The sequence below is a fragment of the Neurospora tetraspora genome (assembly GCF_033439725.1).
Source record: "Neurospora tetraspora strain CBS 560.94 chromosome Unknown B0H65scaffold_4, whole genome shotgun sequence".
NCBI lineage: Eukaryota > Fungi > Ascomycota > Sordariomycetes > Sordariales > Sordariaceae > Neurospora > Neurospora tetraspora.
Genome location: NW_026944386.1, coordinates 1,566,630 through 1,584,289, shown reverse-complemented (window position 1 = coordinate 1,584,289; position 17,660 = coordinate 1,566,630). Strand labels below are relative to the sequence as shown.

The window sequence follows — 17,660 nt, the reverse complement described above, 5'->3', positions numbered from 1 at the left end:
TCACACACACGCAGGACACACAACTCCCCTAGTCCCCTTCCTGTCAGGTCCGTCTCTTTTTTTTCTTCTTCGTCTCTTCTCCCTCTTCGTAACCTCTTCCTCCAACTACGTAAAAAGGACAACCATTAACACAGTACTACACAGTACGATACTCGGCTACCCTTCAACATCACATCTCGACCCTCAAAAAGGAGTCATCCAGGACAATTCATTCGACCGCTACACTACACTACACTACATTACATACGTAGACACTGCAGACTGTCTCACGCTTCCTGCTGCTGCGATAACAAGTCGACCTTCCCAGCTTCCCCACTGCTGCTGAGACAGGGTAGTCGCCTCCAGGTTCCTGTCAATTTCACGCCCCTCCACCGTTCGGTACATCCCATCGTCTTCTGCAAAGAGTCCACCTTGACGACGAAACACGGGCGCTCTCAATTGTACCGACCGGCTCCTCTCCACGAGTCTCCTCCACGGTCTCCTCCCCTCGGCAATCCACCTCCACTAATCCTCCCCTGCGCCTACGTAAGGTACCTCCTTGTCCACCTTCTCTCCATAACATCGCATCGAAAACTTACAGCCTTTCCTGTCGACTTGCGCTCCAGGGCTTCGTCTCTGCGACATATATCGAGCCACTTGCGTCGCTTCGCCTCCAAAGCCTGCCGCCGACCTACGTACCCTGCTTCAATACCCAGACGAGTATAACTACCTACCCCTTATCCTACCTTTACAACGTCGGTCTCGGCGACAGAAGATGGGAGCCTTATGAAACGATCGAGGGAAGAATTATTTGTGGCGGAACGTAGGACGAGACCGCGAATCTTCGTCGCCAACATAGCAGCCATGTCGCCGAATCAGGGAACCAACACCCACTCTACCACAACCACCACCGCCACATACCTCACCATGAAAACACCAGGGCCCCATTCGCGATCAAATTCGAATTCCCAGTCCTACTTTACCCACAAGCCCACCGGCACGCCGCTAGCCTCGCCGCGCATCTACTCCGTCGGCCAGCCATACCCTCCCAGGCTCTCTCCCGGCACGTCCGCCCAACAACAAGATGCTCGTACCCCGAGCCCTAATTACTTTGGCCTCTCGGTCGACCATGCCGCCGATCCGCTGGAGTCGGCCGTATTGCCCACCGAAAACTGGGCCTCGCCGTCTTCCTCGGTGAAATCATTCGCGGCAGCAATACCGAAGCCATTGCCCCTAGATGCGAACCCCGACTTCGAGGCCTTCAGGAGGCAAATAGATGCCAACCTCGGGAAATCGTCCTTCAGCTTGTCGGGGTCGCACTTCAATATTACCATGGGCCCGCGTACTCCCGGTCCCTCAACACCTTTTGGCTTCAAGAGGCCAGAGCCGCCCAAGCGACATAACCTAAGCCTCGGTGCCGAGCCCACGAGCGGCCACCTCCCCAGGCTGTCTGGTCTGGGTCTGCATGGCCCGCTCCCCAACCTCAAGTTCAACAAGGACATTCAAAACCCCAAACAACCAGGCGATAATGATAGTGTGCATGATTCCGCCTATATCTCCGGGGACTCGAAGCGAAGCTCCCAAGCCTCCCTCAATGCGCCTTCCTTCTTCAACATGGGCAGGCACGAATCACCAGCGCAGATCGATCCTCCTTTTGGAACCCCCGTAGATTGGGGAAAGTCGGCCCATTCCATCTCCCGAGTCGATGACCGCCACCCGCGTTTGTCCATGTCATCAACAAAGGCCGAGCCACCAATGCAGCAACGAAGAGCGGATACTGTCCCTCCCAACCCCAAGGCAGCAGCGAACAACGATGGGCCAGCTATGATAGACCCGGGTCGGCTGAAGGACCTTATGGACCAAGGGGATGATTCAGAACTCTTGTTGCTCGATATTCGGGTCTCGCCCCAGTATGCCGTATCCAGGGTAAAGGGTTCTCTGAACCTGTGCATTCCGACAACGCTACTGAAGCGAGCAACATTCAACTTGCAGAAGCTCCAGCAAACGTTCTCGGCAAACCAGGATCAGGACAAGTTCTCTAACTGGCCCAACGCAAAGTACCTGGTCGTGTACGATGCTTCTTCGTCCGACAAGCGCGACGCCATGGGCGCCATCAACATGATCAAGAAGTTCACGAACGAGGGCTTCTCTGGTTCAGCAACTATCCTGCGTGGAGGATTCAGGGCCTTCGCCGAAACATACCCAGACCTGATTGACCGTGGGTCATCCGCTACCACAACGCCAGCCCTGTCTCTAGGGCAGGGTGCCGGAGCTGGTCCTGGAGGAGCCAACATTCCGCCTGTCATTGGCGGTGTGATGTTGCCCACCACAGGGAAGGGCCCGAACCCCTTCTTTAACAACATCCGACAAAACCAAGATCTGGTCGATGGAGTTGGGCAGATGGACATTGGTCTTCCTCAAGAGCTCAACAAGGAGACTCTGCCAAAGTGGCTAAAGGAAGCAGCCGACAGTGGTGACCATGGAAAGAAGGTGTCGGAGAAGTTCCTTCGCATTGAGTTGAGGGAACAGTCTCGGATGAAGGACGCTTACTCCGTTTTCACTCCTGGTCGTAACCCGGACCCTAAACTGCACGGAAAGGTGCAGCTGTCCGGAATTGAGAAGGGTGGAAAGAACAGGTATAAGGACATTCTACCGTTCGAACACGCGCGGGTAAGGCTTCAGGGCCGCCGAGATGGCGAATGCGATTATGTCAATGCCAGCCACATCCAAGCAAGCCGTAGCAACAAGCGATACATCGCTAGCCAGGGCCCGCTACCGGCTACTTTCGAGGTATGTCGACACTTGACAAGGAACATTCTAGTTTGAGTGCATCAGCAGCTGACTGATGGTCTTTACAGGATTTCTGGTCCGTCATTTGGGATCAGGACGTCCGTGTCATCGTCATGTTGACGGCCGAATCCGAGGGAGGGCAACTAAAGTGCCATCCCTACTGGAAAGGCAAAGACTTTGGTCCCATCAAGCTCCGAGTACTGTCAGAAAAGAAGGTGTCTTTGGATATTGACAAGCACAGACAAGGCTCTCAAGCCGGCGTGCCAACAACGTCAGACTCCGCCTCTTCGACAACAAACGTACCTTCCGGGGATGCTACGCAAGGCGCGTTCCCCTGGAACCCAGCACAAGCTGGCGGAGCGGAAGGTGGCCGCCGTCGTGCCAACACCACAACGATGCAGCCAAACCTCGACGGCACGCAGCAGTCCGCTGCGGCTTCGGCAGAGACACCATACGTCATCATCCGCAAGTTCGCCCTGAGCCACGGCGCTCACCCCTTCCTCCCGATGCGCGAAATCACCCAACTCCACTATCCCTCCTGGCCAGACTTTGGAGCGCCGGCCCAACCGAGCCACCTCCTCGCCCTGGTCGAGCTCGCCAATGTCATGCAACGAGCGGCACCCGCCCTTGAAACCTCTGGCGCTCCTCCCTCCGACGAGATGCAGGTCGACGTCAGGAACTTCACCAACCGTCTCAAGCGCGGCGACTCGCTACCCCTCGACCCGAACGACGCACCCGACCCGAACGACCACGCGCGTCCCATGCTGGTGCACTGCTCCGCAGGCTGCGGCCGGACAGGCGCCTTCTGCACAGTTGACAGCGTGATCGACATGCTCAAGCGTCAACGGATGCGCAAGACCGAGAAGGCGGATCGGCGGATCGATGACCGCTTTGGCGGGCGACGGATCTCGGAAACGGACGGAGAGGTTGACGGAGTCAACCCTTCTAAGCGACAGGCCACTGAGAGTAACCGTGACTCGGACGGCGACATCCCCATGGGTGGACATAAGGGGCTTCAGTTCGATCATGGGCCCGGCGGTCTAGGAGGGATGAAGAACCTGGATGAGAGCAAGGGATTCGACTTCGGCGTTCCACCACCAGCACCAACCGAGACGAGAGAGGGAAGTAGCAAGGATGACCAAGGAATTGACACCACCTGGCTCGATGACGACGGACTTGACCTCATCGCCAAGACCGTTGAGGACTTCCGCGGTCAGAGATTGAGCATGGTCCAGAGTCTAAGGCAGTTTGTCCTCTGCTATGAGACGGTCATCGAGTGGATCTGGCGGCTGGAGGAGCGTTCTCATCATACCAGCGCTGGTGGTGCCGGTGGGAAGAGAGGAAGTAGCAGAGTTAGGAGTGGAAGTTTGGCTCTGTGAGATATCACAAGAAGGTGAAGCATTGTACACAAGTTGGTCAGAGTCAGGTCAGTTGCGCATCGGGCCTTTTTCTTTTTAAGGGGTTCCGGTTCGGCGAACGGACAGACGGAAAAGCAAGAAGCATTTTGGCACGGAAAGGGAAAGGAATGGATGTGAAACGGGATGGGAAGGGATGGGATGGATACATCATATGGTTCTTAATCGGTCGTTGTTCCCCTTATAACACAAGACGGTGGACCATATAGCGAACGAAGGAGAGTGTAAGAGAGAAAGGGTTGATGGATGGATGAACTGAGGAAGTAAAGGACGAAGAGATGAAGATGGTGTGATGATGAAAGTCTTCCTTTACTACACTACTAGCATATTTTCGGTTTGGCTGGTCGGTCGGTGGGAGAGCGTGTCATCCTGTTACTACTGTTACGTTGTTGTTGTTGTTGTCGTCTTTTTTTAGTAGTTCTTGTTGTCGTTGTTGTCGTTTGTCTACGCATACCTCAGTTACCCAGTACCCCATCCGCACCTTTTTCTGTCGTTTACTATTATTACCATTACCATTACCATTACCTTTACCATGATCACTACTGAAGCCTTACTGGTTGGTGTTGTGTACTTGGAAATGGCATGTGAATGGGCGTTCTTCCGGTTTGTGGTTTGTTAGTAGCTCTTGCATGGCGCGGTTTCGTGGCAGTTTGGCTGGGAGTTTGTAAGACTATGAGGGTTCGCTACTCACTCACGGGCAGCCACGCATGCAGCTTACAAATAGACTTTGATACTCGAGACACCTAAGCCACTCCAATGAACAATTTTCTCTCACTTTTCGCATGATCTGTACGTCGTCGTGTGACAGTTGTTCTGAGACGCGGTGATGATGACCCAGTGCAAATAAAGGCAGCACCAGGGAGGGCCCAGGATAGAGAGTCAATGGTAATGTTCCCATCGCTACTTAAGCTACTTCAATCTGTTAGTTCCGCTAGAGGAGGGTACTAGGTATCCCGCTATTGCCAAGGACCGCTTTGAATCTTGTAATATACAATACGATACACTTGGACAGTCTATGTAGACGGCAAAGGCAGTCTCAAGGAAAGCGAACAAGCCCAATCAGTTACTTTTCCCATAAAAAGTAATATTGTATTCTGTATCGTATCGTTGGACGCATAAACCCTTCTTCGTCCCCTCCTTCCTTTCAACCTTCCTTTTCCCCTTTTCCCTTTTCCAGTACGGGAGAAATTAACGCCACAACTTGGCCAACGACACCTCCTTATCATCATGCTTATTCAGAATCTTGGCCGTGGCCAGCTCAAAGTCCTCCTGCGTGACGTGCACGCGCCTCTCGCGGAGGGCGTACATGCCGGCCTCGGTACAGACGCCCTTGAGCTCGGCGCCCGAGCACCCGTTCATCTTCTCGGCGATCTTGGTCAGGTTGATGCCGCGCGTCAGGTTCATCTTGCGGCTGTGGATGCGCAAGATGTCGGCGCGGGCCTCGACGCTTGGCGGGGGGAACTCGATCTTGCGGTCGATGCGACCGGGGCGCAAGAGGGCAGGGTCGAGAATGTCAAGACGGTTGGTGGCCATGATGACCTTGATGTTCTTGGTCGGCTCGAAGCCGTCGAGCTGGTTGAGGAGCTCGAGCATGGTGCGCTGGACTTCGGAGTCGCCGCCGGACGAGCCCTCGACACGCGAAGAACCGATGGAGTCGATCTCGTCCATGAAGATGATGGAGGGCGCGTGCTCGCGCGCCATGACGAACAGCTCGCGCACCATGCGGGAACCCTCGCCGATGTACTTTTGCACGAGCTCGGAGCCCGAGACGCGGATGAACTTGCAGTCGGTGTGGTGGGCGACGGCACGGGCGAGCAGGGTCTTGCCGGTACCGGGAGGGCCGTAGAGCAAGACGCCCTTTGGTTGGGCAATACCTAGCGACTCGAAGAGCTCGGGGTGCTTGAGGCCGAGCTCGATCACCTCCTTGATCTCCTTGATTTGCTGGTCCAGACCACCAATCATATCGTAGGTACTGTCGGGCACCTTTTCGACCATCATGAGGGACACGAGCGGGTCTACTGAGGAAGGAAGCATCTTTTCGAGCTTGTACGAGTCTGAGAGGAGGGTGACGCGCTTGCCGACGGTGAGCTTGGTGATGTCGACATTGTCGGATACATCGACGACTGGTGGGCGGCGGGGCAACAAGTTAGTACTTCCGTCGTTCATCCACCCGTAATACAGGACACAGCAGAAGGAGGGAGGGGAAGCGTACCGTATTTGCCCTCCGGGTGCACCTTGACGAGGACCTTCTTTGTGCTCATAACCTTGACGACCTCACCCACATAGGACCCGGGCTGTTGTAGCAGACCAAGCTCTTCCCTGAGCAGGCGCACGCGCGAGTTGTAGTCGTTTCGTTGTGCTTCGAGACGGCGGAGGACGGCTTGACCCTTGAGGATCTCGAGCTTCATCGCCTCGATCTTGTTGTGGTAGTAGTTGTCGAGCGCCATGGTGACGGCGTGTAGGGAGAGACGGAGCTCTCGCGGTAATGGGTTGTTTGTCTGGTTGTGCTGTGTAAGGTGGGATAGGTTTGCCCTTGGATGCTCGGTCGGGATTTTGTCGTCGCTTGCTCGTCGGGGTCGTGTGTTGCGATGCGCAGACACTCGTTCGTGATGGTGGGTTGTGGTGGTGATGTTTACTAGTGGTGGAATGGTGGAGGTGGTGATGGCGTTCAGCGATGCAGCAGCCAGCGTCAACGAAGGTCACCGAAGACAGGCAGCTTCAGGTCAACGCAACACACCCGGCCGGCTCCCAATGCCAAGACTCAGCTCCCGCCTCTATCAGAACGCCATGTCAGGATAAGGTAGGTACGTACCGAAAGACGGCAGAGGCTCGTGCTTTGTGGGGTTACACGTGACTTTGTGGTTCCAGACTCGCAGGGGAGCTTCAGAAGGTTCAAGTCTTGAAAATGATGTCACTTTCATCCATGCTGCTGTGGCATCTCGCCAAACTCCAAAAGGTCCCCGTCATGCTACGGTGCGGTCCCGTCACGATTGCTACCAGCACGCATATTCACCTTTCCCTGCAGATGCTTGTCATCCAGCATTGAGACTCGCCGTGCACTGCGTCTTTAAATTCATCTTCTTTTTCTGAATGTGTCAACTCTCATTTCTTCCATTTTAAGCTTTCTACAGCCTGTGTAGATGGCACACAAGGGCGCACGGCACATGTCACTGCACATGTCTCATTCCCATGAGCCTGTCGTTCAGCTACCCCTCTTTCAGGCGGTTACCTTATCAGTTGGCTTCTTATTGTAATGGGCGATCCTTATCCTTCCCTTCAGTGTGACTGAAAGAAATTTTTTTCTCCAAGCCGAAATAGCTATTGATAACCATTTCTATTCTTGGTGAATGAGGGAGAGGACGGTCGCTTGACATGGTAACTCGATTCGACCATGAGAATGAGCAATAATTTTCCTACCCATACCGTCCTGAAGTGCATACGTATACCCGTCGCAGTCATGCTACACCGTGCTTTACTCTCACATCCCTCGATTCACATGGTGATACTCGATGTATAGTGAGAGGTGAGGCGGCCCTGCGATATCAGCTCAGCTGATGGAGTGGGGGTTGTCAAACAGGCAGGCCTAGCAGGGCACAGAAGTGAGAAGGGGTCACCCTGGTGAGCCTAGGATCAGTCATCCATGACGGTCCATGACGGTCCATGATGACTTGAGACCGGCGTCGACCGGGAGAGGCCATTTGGCTTCTCTCACCCTCCACAAAATGGTGTCAGCGAACCGTGCTGGCCAACCGGTGCACGCGGCGGTCACATCGAATCCTCCCTCGCGCTGTTCCCGTCTTGGTTCCAGATGCGCCAACTTGCCAAGGATCGAGACATGGCGGCTTGAATTGAAGTCTTTTGCGTAACTGATACTGTGCTGCAGCAGTGTAGATAGAGATGGAATGAATAACATGGTATTTGGAAAAGAGAGAAAGTGACAAGGACTATTGTTTCTCTTTACACGACTTCAGGGTCCTGATACTACTATCAAAGCTTCAAACTCAAAGAGGAAGGCCGTTATCTGTTGCAACGTCTGTGCTCGAGTTAAAGTGGTTGCAGTTGCAGCGACAGTTACAGCAGCAGCGGCACCTTCCGTAATGTCAATTCAGGCGTCATGCTGGTTCATTTCTGCTCTCGGTGTTAATGTTGGTGTTATCCAAACTCTTCCCCAAATTTCCATTTCTGAAAAAGTTGACTCTGTTTCCAACTCTTTCCAAGACTTTCATCCCCAGTTGGCATAGTCTTTCAGCCCGATAACCTCGGAAAAGTCTCTAGCGTCTTCCGTCTTTGCGCCCAGCCCAACACGCCAGTGTTTTGTCGAGTGTTGTTTTCATCTCCATTATTTTTCAGGGTAGGGGTACAGCTAACCATAACAGCCGAGCTGCCTCCAAGGAAGACGCTGCACAGTACGAGCAGGGGCCAGCAGTCGATCCTTTCCTGCTTCACACTGACAAGCGCTGCAACAAACCTCCAGTCCACCACCAACCAGCAGCACCACCAGCTTCGGGCTTTCGCAACCAACTCGGGTCATCAGGCCACGCCCACCAACCGTCCACTTTTCACACTTGTCGCATTTTGGCATTTCTGATTACCTTATCCGTCCTTTCCGTCTTTCTCATAACAAACCTCATCCCGTCCACCGTCGCGGCCGCCAGTTCGAGTCTGGAGGAAATCCGATCATGAACCCTTCCTTCTCCACTACTTGGTGCAACTGTCGTGCCATACCAACCTAAACTACGAATCTCGCCTCACTGTTCGCCGAGTCACTCTGATCTAAACTCAACATCCTTCTCCTAGCTTGTCGCCAACTCTCTACGCTGCGACAGATACTCGCCATATCTACCTACGGCTTCCGCTGAACACCTCGAGGTCGGATCCTTCTCTTTCGAAAAAAGGACGGAGGGAATCAGCATCCACAACACCACTACACCACAACCCTACGTGCATCGCTTGATCCTGGTATACTTCCTAGCACCACAAAAAACAACGCCCCATTGCTGTTGATCACCATCCATTGGCATTGCTATCCACACACAACCCCTCACCATGGGTCCTCCCTCCCATACGGGCGACGAAGACCGTCCCGATCCGTCCCCCACCAACACGCGCCGTAGTTCGCGCCTGGATCCCATCAACACCACCGGAGCCCGACATGACGATGCCGGCATGAACCCTCCGGATACCAGCTTCCACTCCACCGACATTGTGCGGAGGTTGCCAGACCCTACAGGCCCTGCTGGTGGGTACTTCTTCTGCCATCTTCCCCCACTGCCCACCTTGGCATCCTTGGGGATTCTTGGACTTTGTTGGAGGTATCGTACCCTCGCTGACCATATCATGCACATATATAGGTGCCGTTCACAGCCCTACCGCCGCCAGCATGGCCAATGCCGAGGGCGCGCCCTCTATCACTGCCTCCGAGCGTGAACGTACCGTTTCCCGAGCATCCCAAACCGGCATCCCTCGTTCTCCCATGGTAGGTCCCGATCGCGGACGACCACGACCTCGCAAGCCCCCAATGACACGACGCACTTCGTCCAACGTCCAGGCCCCCCATCGAGGCGAGGTCTTCTCCGTCGATGACGACATAACCGAAGTCGAGGCTGATGCTGCTGAGCGCCAGAAGAGCTACAGTGGCTCTACAGCCCGCAGGCGACTCCCACCTCCTGCTCCCTTGTCCCGAGTACACTCGATTCTAGACGAAGATGGAGCAAACGATAGCCGCGATCGAGATCCCCCGGACGTCATTGAAGAAGTCGACACTCCGGCCCCGGAAGAGGAAGTCAATCTGCCTCCTCCAGCCGAAGAAGATAGCGCCGAGGGTGAGACCCCGGTCGAGGACGACGATGGCGATATCAGTGACGCCGAAAGCTTCACACTGAAGGACCGCCAGCAGGCAATAAACGAAACACACCCCTTCGGCATCAGGCTATGGAAACCAGCCTTGTACAAAAAACACCGTTCGGTCCAAAAGACGGCCGAGGGAGATATCCACTCGTCACCTGGAGGACACGTCAGTCGATGGCTGCTGTTCTTTAACATCATGTGGACCTTGGCCTTTGGCTGGTGGATGTCCCTCATCGCTTATACGGGCGCCATTGTCTGCTTCGTCTTTGCCGCCGCTCCTAGTGGTCGAGAGTACGGACGAGTCCTCTGGGGTCTTGGTGGCTACCTGTTCTATCCATTCGGCAAGTTCATCCGCTTGGAGCAACAGGATGGCTATCTGGACGAGGACCAGGGCGAAGGCAGAAGCATCAGCGAGTACGAGCAGTGGCAGAGTGGTGACCTCGAGGATGGTCGCCTATTCTTTGGCCCCGAGCGAGACCGGTCGATTATTGGTCACTCCCGCCGGAGTCTGGACTCGGAACCGGACGAGACGGAGAGCCTGCTCGGCCGCGGTCGTGGCCATGTTTCCGATTCTGACCTTCCTCGTATGAAGAGAAGACTGTTCGGCCGTGGTCAATGGAATGTTGGGCGAGTCATCTACTTCCTTTTCTTCTACACCATGATTATGCCCTCGCTCTTCATTGTGTCGGCAATCTGCTGGTTCCTGGTGTTCTGGATTCCCATGGGCAAGGTCACCATGCTTCTCATCGACCATCTTCGACGCCATCCGCTGGCCCTGTGGTTCGAATCCGATATTTCGACTGCCCGGGCCTCCACCACGCCGCACTCTTCCATCCTCATTTGCACGTATCGTGCTGTCGGTATAAAGTACTGGAAGTATACCATCGACGGAACCAACATTTTCCTGGTCAACCTGATGGCTATCGTCATGTTTGTCATCTTTGACTGGATTGTCCTTGAAGGAATTTTGGAGATCCACAACTTCCTTACCTCGCCCGCCTTTTTGTTCGTCGCCGGCCTTTTCTCCATCATCCCCCTTGCCTACTTCATTGGTCAAGCTGTTGCTTCCATCTCCGCACAGTCGTCGATGGGCTTCGGTGCTGCCATCAATGCATTCTTCTCTACCATTGTGGAGGTGTTTCTCTACTGCGTTGCTCTGCAGCAGGGTAAAGCACAGCTGGTCGAAGGAAGCATTGTGGGGAGTATCTTCGCCGGTATTCTTTTCCTTCCGGGTATCTCCATGTGCTGCGGCGCCATTAAGCGCAAGACACAACGCTTCAACGCCAAATCAGCCGGTGTGACATCGACCATGCTGCTATTCGCGGTCATTGGCGCCTTTGGTCCGACTTTGTTCTACCAAATTTACGGAACCCACGAGCTTACCTGCCAGGATTGTATTAACTTTGATCATCCCAGGGGCTCAGTAAGAGATTGCCGTCGTTGTTACTTCTCGCAGACCCCTGCTATGAATGACCGCTTTTATCTGGAGGCAGTCCGTCCCTACTGCTACATCGCCGCTGGCCTGCTGTTCTTGTCGTATATCATTGGTCTTTGGTTTACTCTTCGCACCCATGCCGCCGTTATCTGGAATACCGATGCGGATGAGAAGAAGCATGAGGATAACACAGCTCGCAACAGTGCCCGACCTTCGACGGTGCAGCATACCTCGCTCGGTGACACCACAGGTGCTGACGTTCGTGACTCGCATCTCTACAAGCGCATTCTCGGCCAATCCCTTCGCCAAGTCGGTCACCAGGGCCCCTCGGACGAGCCGCAACGGCCAGGTTCGTCTGTCTCAGGAGGGGCCAAGACTAACGGCACTCCCCATATGGTCCCTCCCAAATCGACTGGATACGGTGCCACCGACAGTCAACATGCGGCCACCATCCTTAACATACCCGGCTTCTCTGATGCCGAGAATAACAATCTCGTGCACCAGGTCGCTGAAATTGCAGCTACCGCCGCCACCGTGGCAGCCAGGAACTATTCCAGCCAAAGACGTACTTCGCACCTCGGAGGCTCTTCGATAACAGGTCAGCAACAGTCGGCCCCGGGAAGCCGCCGCGGCTTGATCCGTACCGCAACTTTCCCGGATGCCGATGAGGCTGGCGGCGAGTCTACTACTGCTGCACACGCAGGAGGTGGTCACGATGCACCCAATTGGAGCCGGCTCAAGAGTTCTATCATTCTCATGGGAGCCACCGTTCTCTATGCTGTCATTGCCGAGATTCTGGTGGACACTGTGGATGTGGTTCTTGAAAGCTTTGAGATTGACGAGAAGTTCCTCGGCATTACGCTGTTTGCCCTTGTTCCCAACACCACTGAGTTCTTGGTAAGCTTCGGTCCAGCCGGGGTTTTTTTTTTTTTTTTTTTTTTTTTTTTTTTTTTTTTTCAGAAAAGGACTGATGCTAACTTCTACCTAATCAGAACGCCATCTCCTTTGCTATGAATGGCAACATTGCGCTCTCCATGGAAATCGGTTCAGCATATGCCCTGCAAGTCTGCCTGTTGCAAATTCCGGCACTCGTGCTATTCTCCGCCATCTATCCTCCGGATGTACCGGTCGCAGATATGGCACGCTATACCTTTAGCCTCCTCTTCCCACAGTGGGATATGGTCACAGTCATCCTGTGCGTCTTCCTTTTGAGCTACATGTACGGCGAAGGGAAGAGCAACTACTTCAAGGGCAGTATCTTGCTTCTGAGCTACCTTGTCGTTGTTATTGGCTACTACTTCAGCGGCTACAGCACCGGACTCGAGAAATCTAATGCTGGCATCAGCCGCTTCGACACCCTTGGTGATGACGGACAGTACATGAGCTACAGCTTTAAGACTGTTGGGCGAGGTACTGGTGGTGTCGCTTACTGAACGATTACTGGACACCGAGTGTCTCATTTTGTTTTGATTTCACGATCAATACCCTGGGGAGCATTGGCCGCCAACAGTTGAAGTCAGCACAGTTAAAAGTTTTGGAGGCGGTCTTTGGGCGACCATGACTGTATAACGAAGCCCACAGACTGTTTTGTTTCTTCTATACATTGATCGTCCTGCTCATTCAAGGGTCAAAATTCCCGGGGAGTTAAACGGCATTCAGGGGGCATTATTGGCTTTATTTTTCTTTTTTTTCTTTTCCTTGCTCATAAAAGCACTGACTCTCTTGAACACCATTGGTTGCGTTCATTCATGTAGTATATGTTCAAAATTGCTTCTTTCGTTAGCATGTGGGATTTCTTTGTGGTGGGCTCGATGGCATACAAGACTATCCGCAGAATGGTTGGAGACAGAGAGGACGAGGGAGAAGTGTTGAGTGTGGTGATGATGATACGAGGGATCATGAGATGGGTCATGTCATTAACGGATGAGAACAGAATACAGTTACATTTGCATCTTCATTTTCTTGTTTCCACTATTATGTCATGCGATGGGCCTGGTACATGTTTAGACGTTTTGTGAGTACGCCAACATTCCTCTCTCAGCGGTCAAGTCATATTTTTCACTAACCGATTGTGATATTACAGAAAGTGAAGAAAAAAGATCGACCACAACTGACACTTCACGGCTGACTGCATGCCGGGATCCACGTTCTAACACTTTAGGCAGAATCCACAGCCTACTATATACCGAAATGCTGTTTCGCGGAATCAGGTCAGGCGGCCAGTATTCCAGGGTGGTTCGGTGTCTGCTTAATGAACCCGGGGAGGCTTGGCATTATCAGAAACAAAGTAAGTACATAAATCTTTCTTTTTCGGAGATAATTGTATGTGCGATGATAGATGGGGATGGAAGAAATGCTAATATGGACGAAACCTCTTCAAATTTGACAGGTTACACTTGGAAATGGCCGCCCATCCGCGAACGAAACGGGAAACAGATGGAGGTAGGTAAGGTAAGGTAAGGTAAGGTAATAACTCCTCTACGTACGGGTTACACGAGCTATACCTACCACCACCGAACAACTTGATAGTTGATCGTTGACAAGTTTGACAAAAGAGAGCCTACAGGTTTTCCTTCCTTCCGGTCGGTTGCGTTCCAAAGAGATAACTAGCCTAGGCCTTGATGGCCATTTCACTCATTGGCATCGCCTTGAGCCCTATTGTTTTCATCTGTCAGTTTACTGGTCTTACGTATGGGAAATGGGAGGAAGAATTAATAGCGGAGCTGGAAAAAAACGTACAGCCATCAACAGGCTCAGGAGCCTGCTGCTTGAGAGTGCAAGCGTTATACTGAGCCGTAGTCTGGGCCGTCAGGCCAGCAGACGGGCAGTCCTTGTTGAGATTGCAGCCCTTGTCCATGGCCTTTTGGAGGGAGTCACCCTTCCAGCCGAAGACGTAGTCACCGTGGGCGGCAGCGCCACTGTTTTCACTTTGTCAGCATCTCTTTCCCTTCACATCAAATCAAAACCACTGCGGGAATGAGACATTGGGAGAAAAAGAAACATACCCGAGGTTCATGCTATACATGAACGCAGGACCCGAATCAGGCCACATGCTCTTGTCGGCAAAGTTCGTCACGTTCCACATGAGCTCGTACATGATCTGCGGCAGCTTGACGGGGTGCGTGGAAGGGCAGGAGCCACCGCCGTTGGCGCCGGAGCCGCCACCGTAGGCGACGTGGGACTTGTGGTCGGGGGAGTCGAGGTTCTTGCCGTCCCAGCAACTGTTTTTTTTTTTTGGCCAAAACGTCAGTTTTACGTTCCAGTGGAATGGACGGGACTAGAGAAGGGAGGAAGGAAAGAAAGGGAAGCGTACGTAGGGAAAATGATGGTCTGGCGGATCATCTTGCACTTGGTATCTTGAGGGATGTCGACGGTGTCGGAACCGGTGCAAGGGGCACCGCCGACGAATTTACCCTCGTTTGTCGAGGTCCAGCAGCGGTGGCAGATGTTGCCGGAGGAAACCTTCTTGGGGTCGGTGTTGGCGGCGTTACCGGCGAGCATGCGGAAGCCCTGGGGTAAGTGGTTGTTAGCAACTCATGGGGTTCCGGAGTAGGAACAGATATGGCTGAAGGCAGTCAGTCACTCACCGGCTTGAAAGCAGTCACCTTGCCGCTAGGGATATAATACACATCAAGACCACCCTTATTGACAAGCTTGCCCTGCGGACTGCCGTTACCGACCTGAGGCACGCGGTGATAGCTGCCGTTCTTGGCCTTGAAGAACATGACGGCCGTCCAGTAGTTGGACAGGTCCTGGGCGAAGCTGCACGACGTGCAGGTCGACTGGCCGGCCAGATCGTGCGAGCCCGGGTCCATGGTCAGGTTGAAGGAGTTGCCGCCGACGATCTGGTGGAGATGGGGTGTGTAGCGCATGCCCGGGTTGACGAGAGGGTCGACGCGGTCCACGACCAGCTGAGAGCAGGCGAAGCGCAACATGTTTTGCGCGACGGCACCGTTTGCCAGCAGCGCCATGGCGGCGGCGAGGGTTGCCCAAGACTGCATCTTGTCTTTTTTTTTTGGTCTTACTTTCTTCAATACAACCTGAAAGTCGGTTCGCGGATGGCTGGTCGGCGGTGAGGCGACTGTTGCTGATGGGTAACAGCTCTAGAAAAAGGGAACTGGTTGCTGCTGAAGACAAGATATCAAGATAAGAGAAGACAGAAAAGGAGAGCAAAGACGACGAGGGAGGATCGCGATGTCGCACGACGCACTTATACATGAGCACCGATCGCCTTTCCCCCTTTCCTCTGATCTTCCTTTTTTTCCACCAGCCGGATTCCCTCCCTCAACACCATGATGGAACCGTGGTCAGCCGTGACCAGGTTGACAATGTTTCCTACCTACCAAAGACGCAGGATGATTTCAGGCTCGCCGGCAAGTTACTAACTGCCGATGCTACGGAAACAAGGCCGAAGGTCTTCTTCTCATTTGGGTATAATATAAGTGGCTACATGATTGGTCTACAGGCGTTCCAAATGTCATTGTAGCCACTGCCGGATTCGTGGACAATTGTCGTTCCTCCGGACGACCAGGTATGTTAGAGTAGAGGTAGGTAGGTAGGTATGTTTTCGTGATCTTCATTTTGATAGAAACATCCTTGACAAAACCTAGACCATGAGACTGACCAGGGTTTCTGTGTGGTAGTCGAACAGACAGACAGAAAGAGAGAGAGGTCTGGAGCGGGTGAATTGAGCCTCCAACCGGATAAATGGTGGCCACGCCTGGTATATTGCTATACATACCAGGTGCCACCACTTACGTCCACGATGTCTTTGCCACTCAAGCAGGAAGGTCATGCCTGCTCATATGTTCCTCTGTCAGTGGGAGAACAATCAATATTGCGCCGTCTGTACTCACCCTACCACTTCCACCAGCATCTCTCCCCCCTGAAGTACCTCTAATCAACACAACAGCGGCAGAGGCAGAAAGATTGTGCTTCGAAGTGACGTACATACAGACCGAACCAACTTTCCTCGCAGTTCGGAAAACGTGGAGACTGAAGCTCGCACAAAGAAGCCACCCGCCCGCCATCTGGGGTTTTCCCATGGGGTAAAAGAATCTGGAGTAAGGCATAGACATGCCATGCTGCCCGTGAACGTGGAGGTGTGGGAGAGACAAGCCGATTGGATGGCTCCATCCGTTGTCAACCAAACGAGTCTGTCAGTCTGCACACCTGAGCCGCTTCGGGCCTTTCAGGCATATGATAGTATATCGAGGCATATGATCTGGGCGACAAGTGGCAAGACTGGAGTGTAGAGGGGGATGCTGGATTCTGGACTCTGAGCTCTGGACTGTTAGGGCGTGTTTGGCAACTGTGAACTGAAATGTTCAGACCCTATTTTTTCAGAGTGCTGTTTGGAAGCGCTCTGAACATTTCAGTTCTGAAATCGTTCTAAAATCCCCGTTCTGAAATTCCAAGCCCCACTCTTGGGATGCGTCCAATTAGACTTCGTCAAATCCTCGAATTTCAGAACCAACTTTCAGGCCCGAAATTTTTCTGAACTGGATTCAGAATTTCAGAAAGGCCCGTGCAACACTTCTGAAATCCATTTCAGAGAACCCATTTCAGAGGGCCATTTCACAGTTGCCAAACACGCCCTTACAGTGGCATTGATGGATGGGTTGCCCCTTGGGGTTTTGGGTGCTTCCCCCGCATGGGTTTGTGGATAAAGTCAAACTTTGACTGGGATGGCGTTTCTGCGTTGAGAGTTTGATATGAGACTGGCAAGACGTGGGAGAATTTTGAGTGCTGGTGAAGATGGGTGAGAGTCTTGTGTTGGTGATGAAAGGCCAGGCAGGAGACTCACTACAAGCACTGCCGTCAGTCCGCATTTGTCTCTAGATGAGACGTTGATGAAGTTATCATCGAAATAACGCTTGAAATGGAGCAGATGTAAAAATAGTGCCCTGAGCGGCCGGTCGGGGTTGCTCGGATTCAAGGGGGAAAAATTGAGAGATCACAGTAGAGTGAACAGGATGCGAAGGCATATTGCCCAGAACGACGATTTGGAAGCTGTTAATCAAGTCTGAATCTTCTGTTGGCGAATCTTCATGATAAAAATTTCTTGGCTTCGCTCACCTGATGCTGACACAGAGTCATTGGTGTTGATATCCAGACTCCAGGATCCAGTTTTTAGATTGAAGATGTGACTGGTCTCGAAGTTGGGCCACCAGCCCAACCCAGCCCACCACCAC

At 53.2% G+C, this 17,660-nt stretch overlaps 4 protein-coding genes across 4 annotated transcripts; 2 read left to right on the top strand and 2 right to left on the bottom strand.

Moving 5' to 3' along the window:
* Nucleotides 1–545: 545 nt before the first annotated feature.
* B0H65DRAFT_189358 (uncharacterized protein) lies at nt 546–4,460 on the top strand. Its single transcript, XM_062821612.1, has 2 exons — nt 546–2,769; nt 2,838–4,460. Exons 1-2 carry the CDS (start codon nt 766–768, stop codon nt 4,146–4,148), a joined length of 3,315 nt encoding a protein of 1,104 aa, XP_062681516.1. The 5' UTR covers nt 546–765; the 3' UTR covers nt 4,149–4,460.
* A 596-nt stretch (nt 4,461–5,056) lies between these two features.
* B0H65DRAFT_464935 (P-loop containing nucleoside triphosphate hydrolase protein) lies at nt 5,057–6,916 on the bottom strand. Its single transcript, XM_062826779.1, has 2 exons — nt 6,397–6,916; nt 5,057–6,307 (listed from the first exon to the last, which is right to left on the bottom strand). Exons 1-2 carry the CDS (start codon nt 6,629–6,631, stop codon nt 5,373–5,375), a joined length of 1,170 nt encoding a protein of 389 aa, XP_062681515.1. The 5' UTR covers nt 6,632–6,916; the 3' UTR covers nt 5,057–5,372.
* Nucleotides 6,917–8,998: 2,082 nt separating this feature from the next.
* On the top strand, nt 8,999–13,034 carry B0H65DRAFT_189303 (Sodium/calcium exchanger protein-domain-containing protein). Its single transcript, XM_062821611.1, has 3 exons — nt 8,999–9,423; nt 9,536–12,363; nt 12,459–13,034. Exons 1-3 carry the CDS (start codon nt 9,231–9,233, stop codon nt 12,897–12,899), a joined length of 3,462 nt encoding a protein of 1,153 aa, XP_062681514.1. The 5' UTR covers nt 8,999–9,230; the 3' UTR covers nt 12,900–13,034.
* Nucleotides 13,035–14,077: 1,043 nt separating this feature from the next.
* Nucleotides 14,078–15,467, bottom strand: B0H65DRAFT_442366 (uncharacterized protein; the record flags this gene model as incomplete). The annotated part of the gene is made up of 5 exons (XM_062825573.1): nt 14,078–14,121; nt 14,206–14,384; nt 14,472–14,687; nt 14,723–14,976; nt 15,054–15,467. 5 exons carry the CDS (start codon nt 15,465–15,467, stop codon nt 14,078–14,080), a joined length of 1,107 nt encoding a protein of 368 aa, XP_062681513.1.
* Between the last annotated feature and the right edge of the window lie 2,193 nt (nt 15,468–17,660).

Excerpts from the sequence above, each read along its gene's own strand:
- B0H65DRAFT_464935 (XM_062826779.1), bottom strand. The coding sequence starts at position 6,631 with ATGGCGCTCGACAACTACTACCACAACAAGATCGAGGCGATGAAGCTC. Across the intron at positions 6,308-6,396 it reads GCACCCGGAGGGCAAATACG|TCGTCGATGTATCCGACAAT; the intron begins GTACGCTTCCCC and ends GCCGCCCACCAG.
- B0H65DRAFT_189358 (XM_062821612.1), top strand. The coding sequence starts at position 766 with ATGAAACGATCGAGGGAAGAATTATTTGTGGCGGAACGTAGGACGAGA. Across the intron at positions 2,770-2,837 it reads CGCTACCGGCTACTTTCGAG|GATTTCTGGTCCGTCATTTG; the intron begins GTATGTCGACAC and ends TGGTCTTTACAG.
- B0H65DRAFT_189303 (XM_062821611.1), top strand. The coding sequence starts at position 9,231 with ATGGGTCCTCCCTCCCATACGGGCGACGAAGACCGTCCCGATCCGTCC. Across the intron at positions 9,424-9,535 it reads AGACCCTACAGGCCCTGCTG|GTGCCGTTCACAGCCCTACC; the intron begins GTGGGTACTTCT and ends GCACATATATAG. Across the intron at positions 12,364-12,458 it reads CCAACACCACTGAGTTCTTG|AACGCCATCTCCTTTGCTAT; the intron begins GTAAGCTTCGGT and ends CTACCTAATCAG.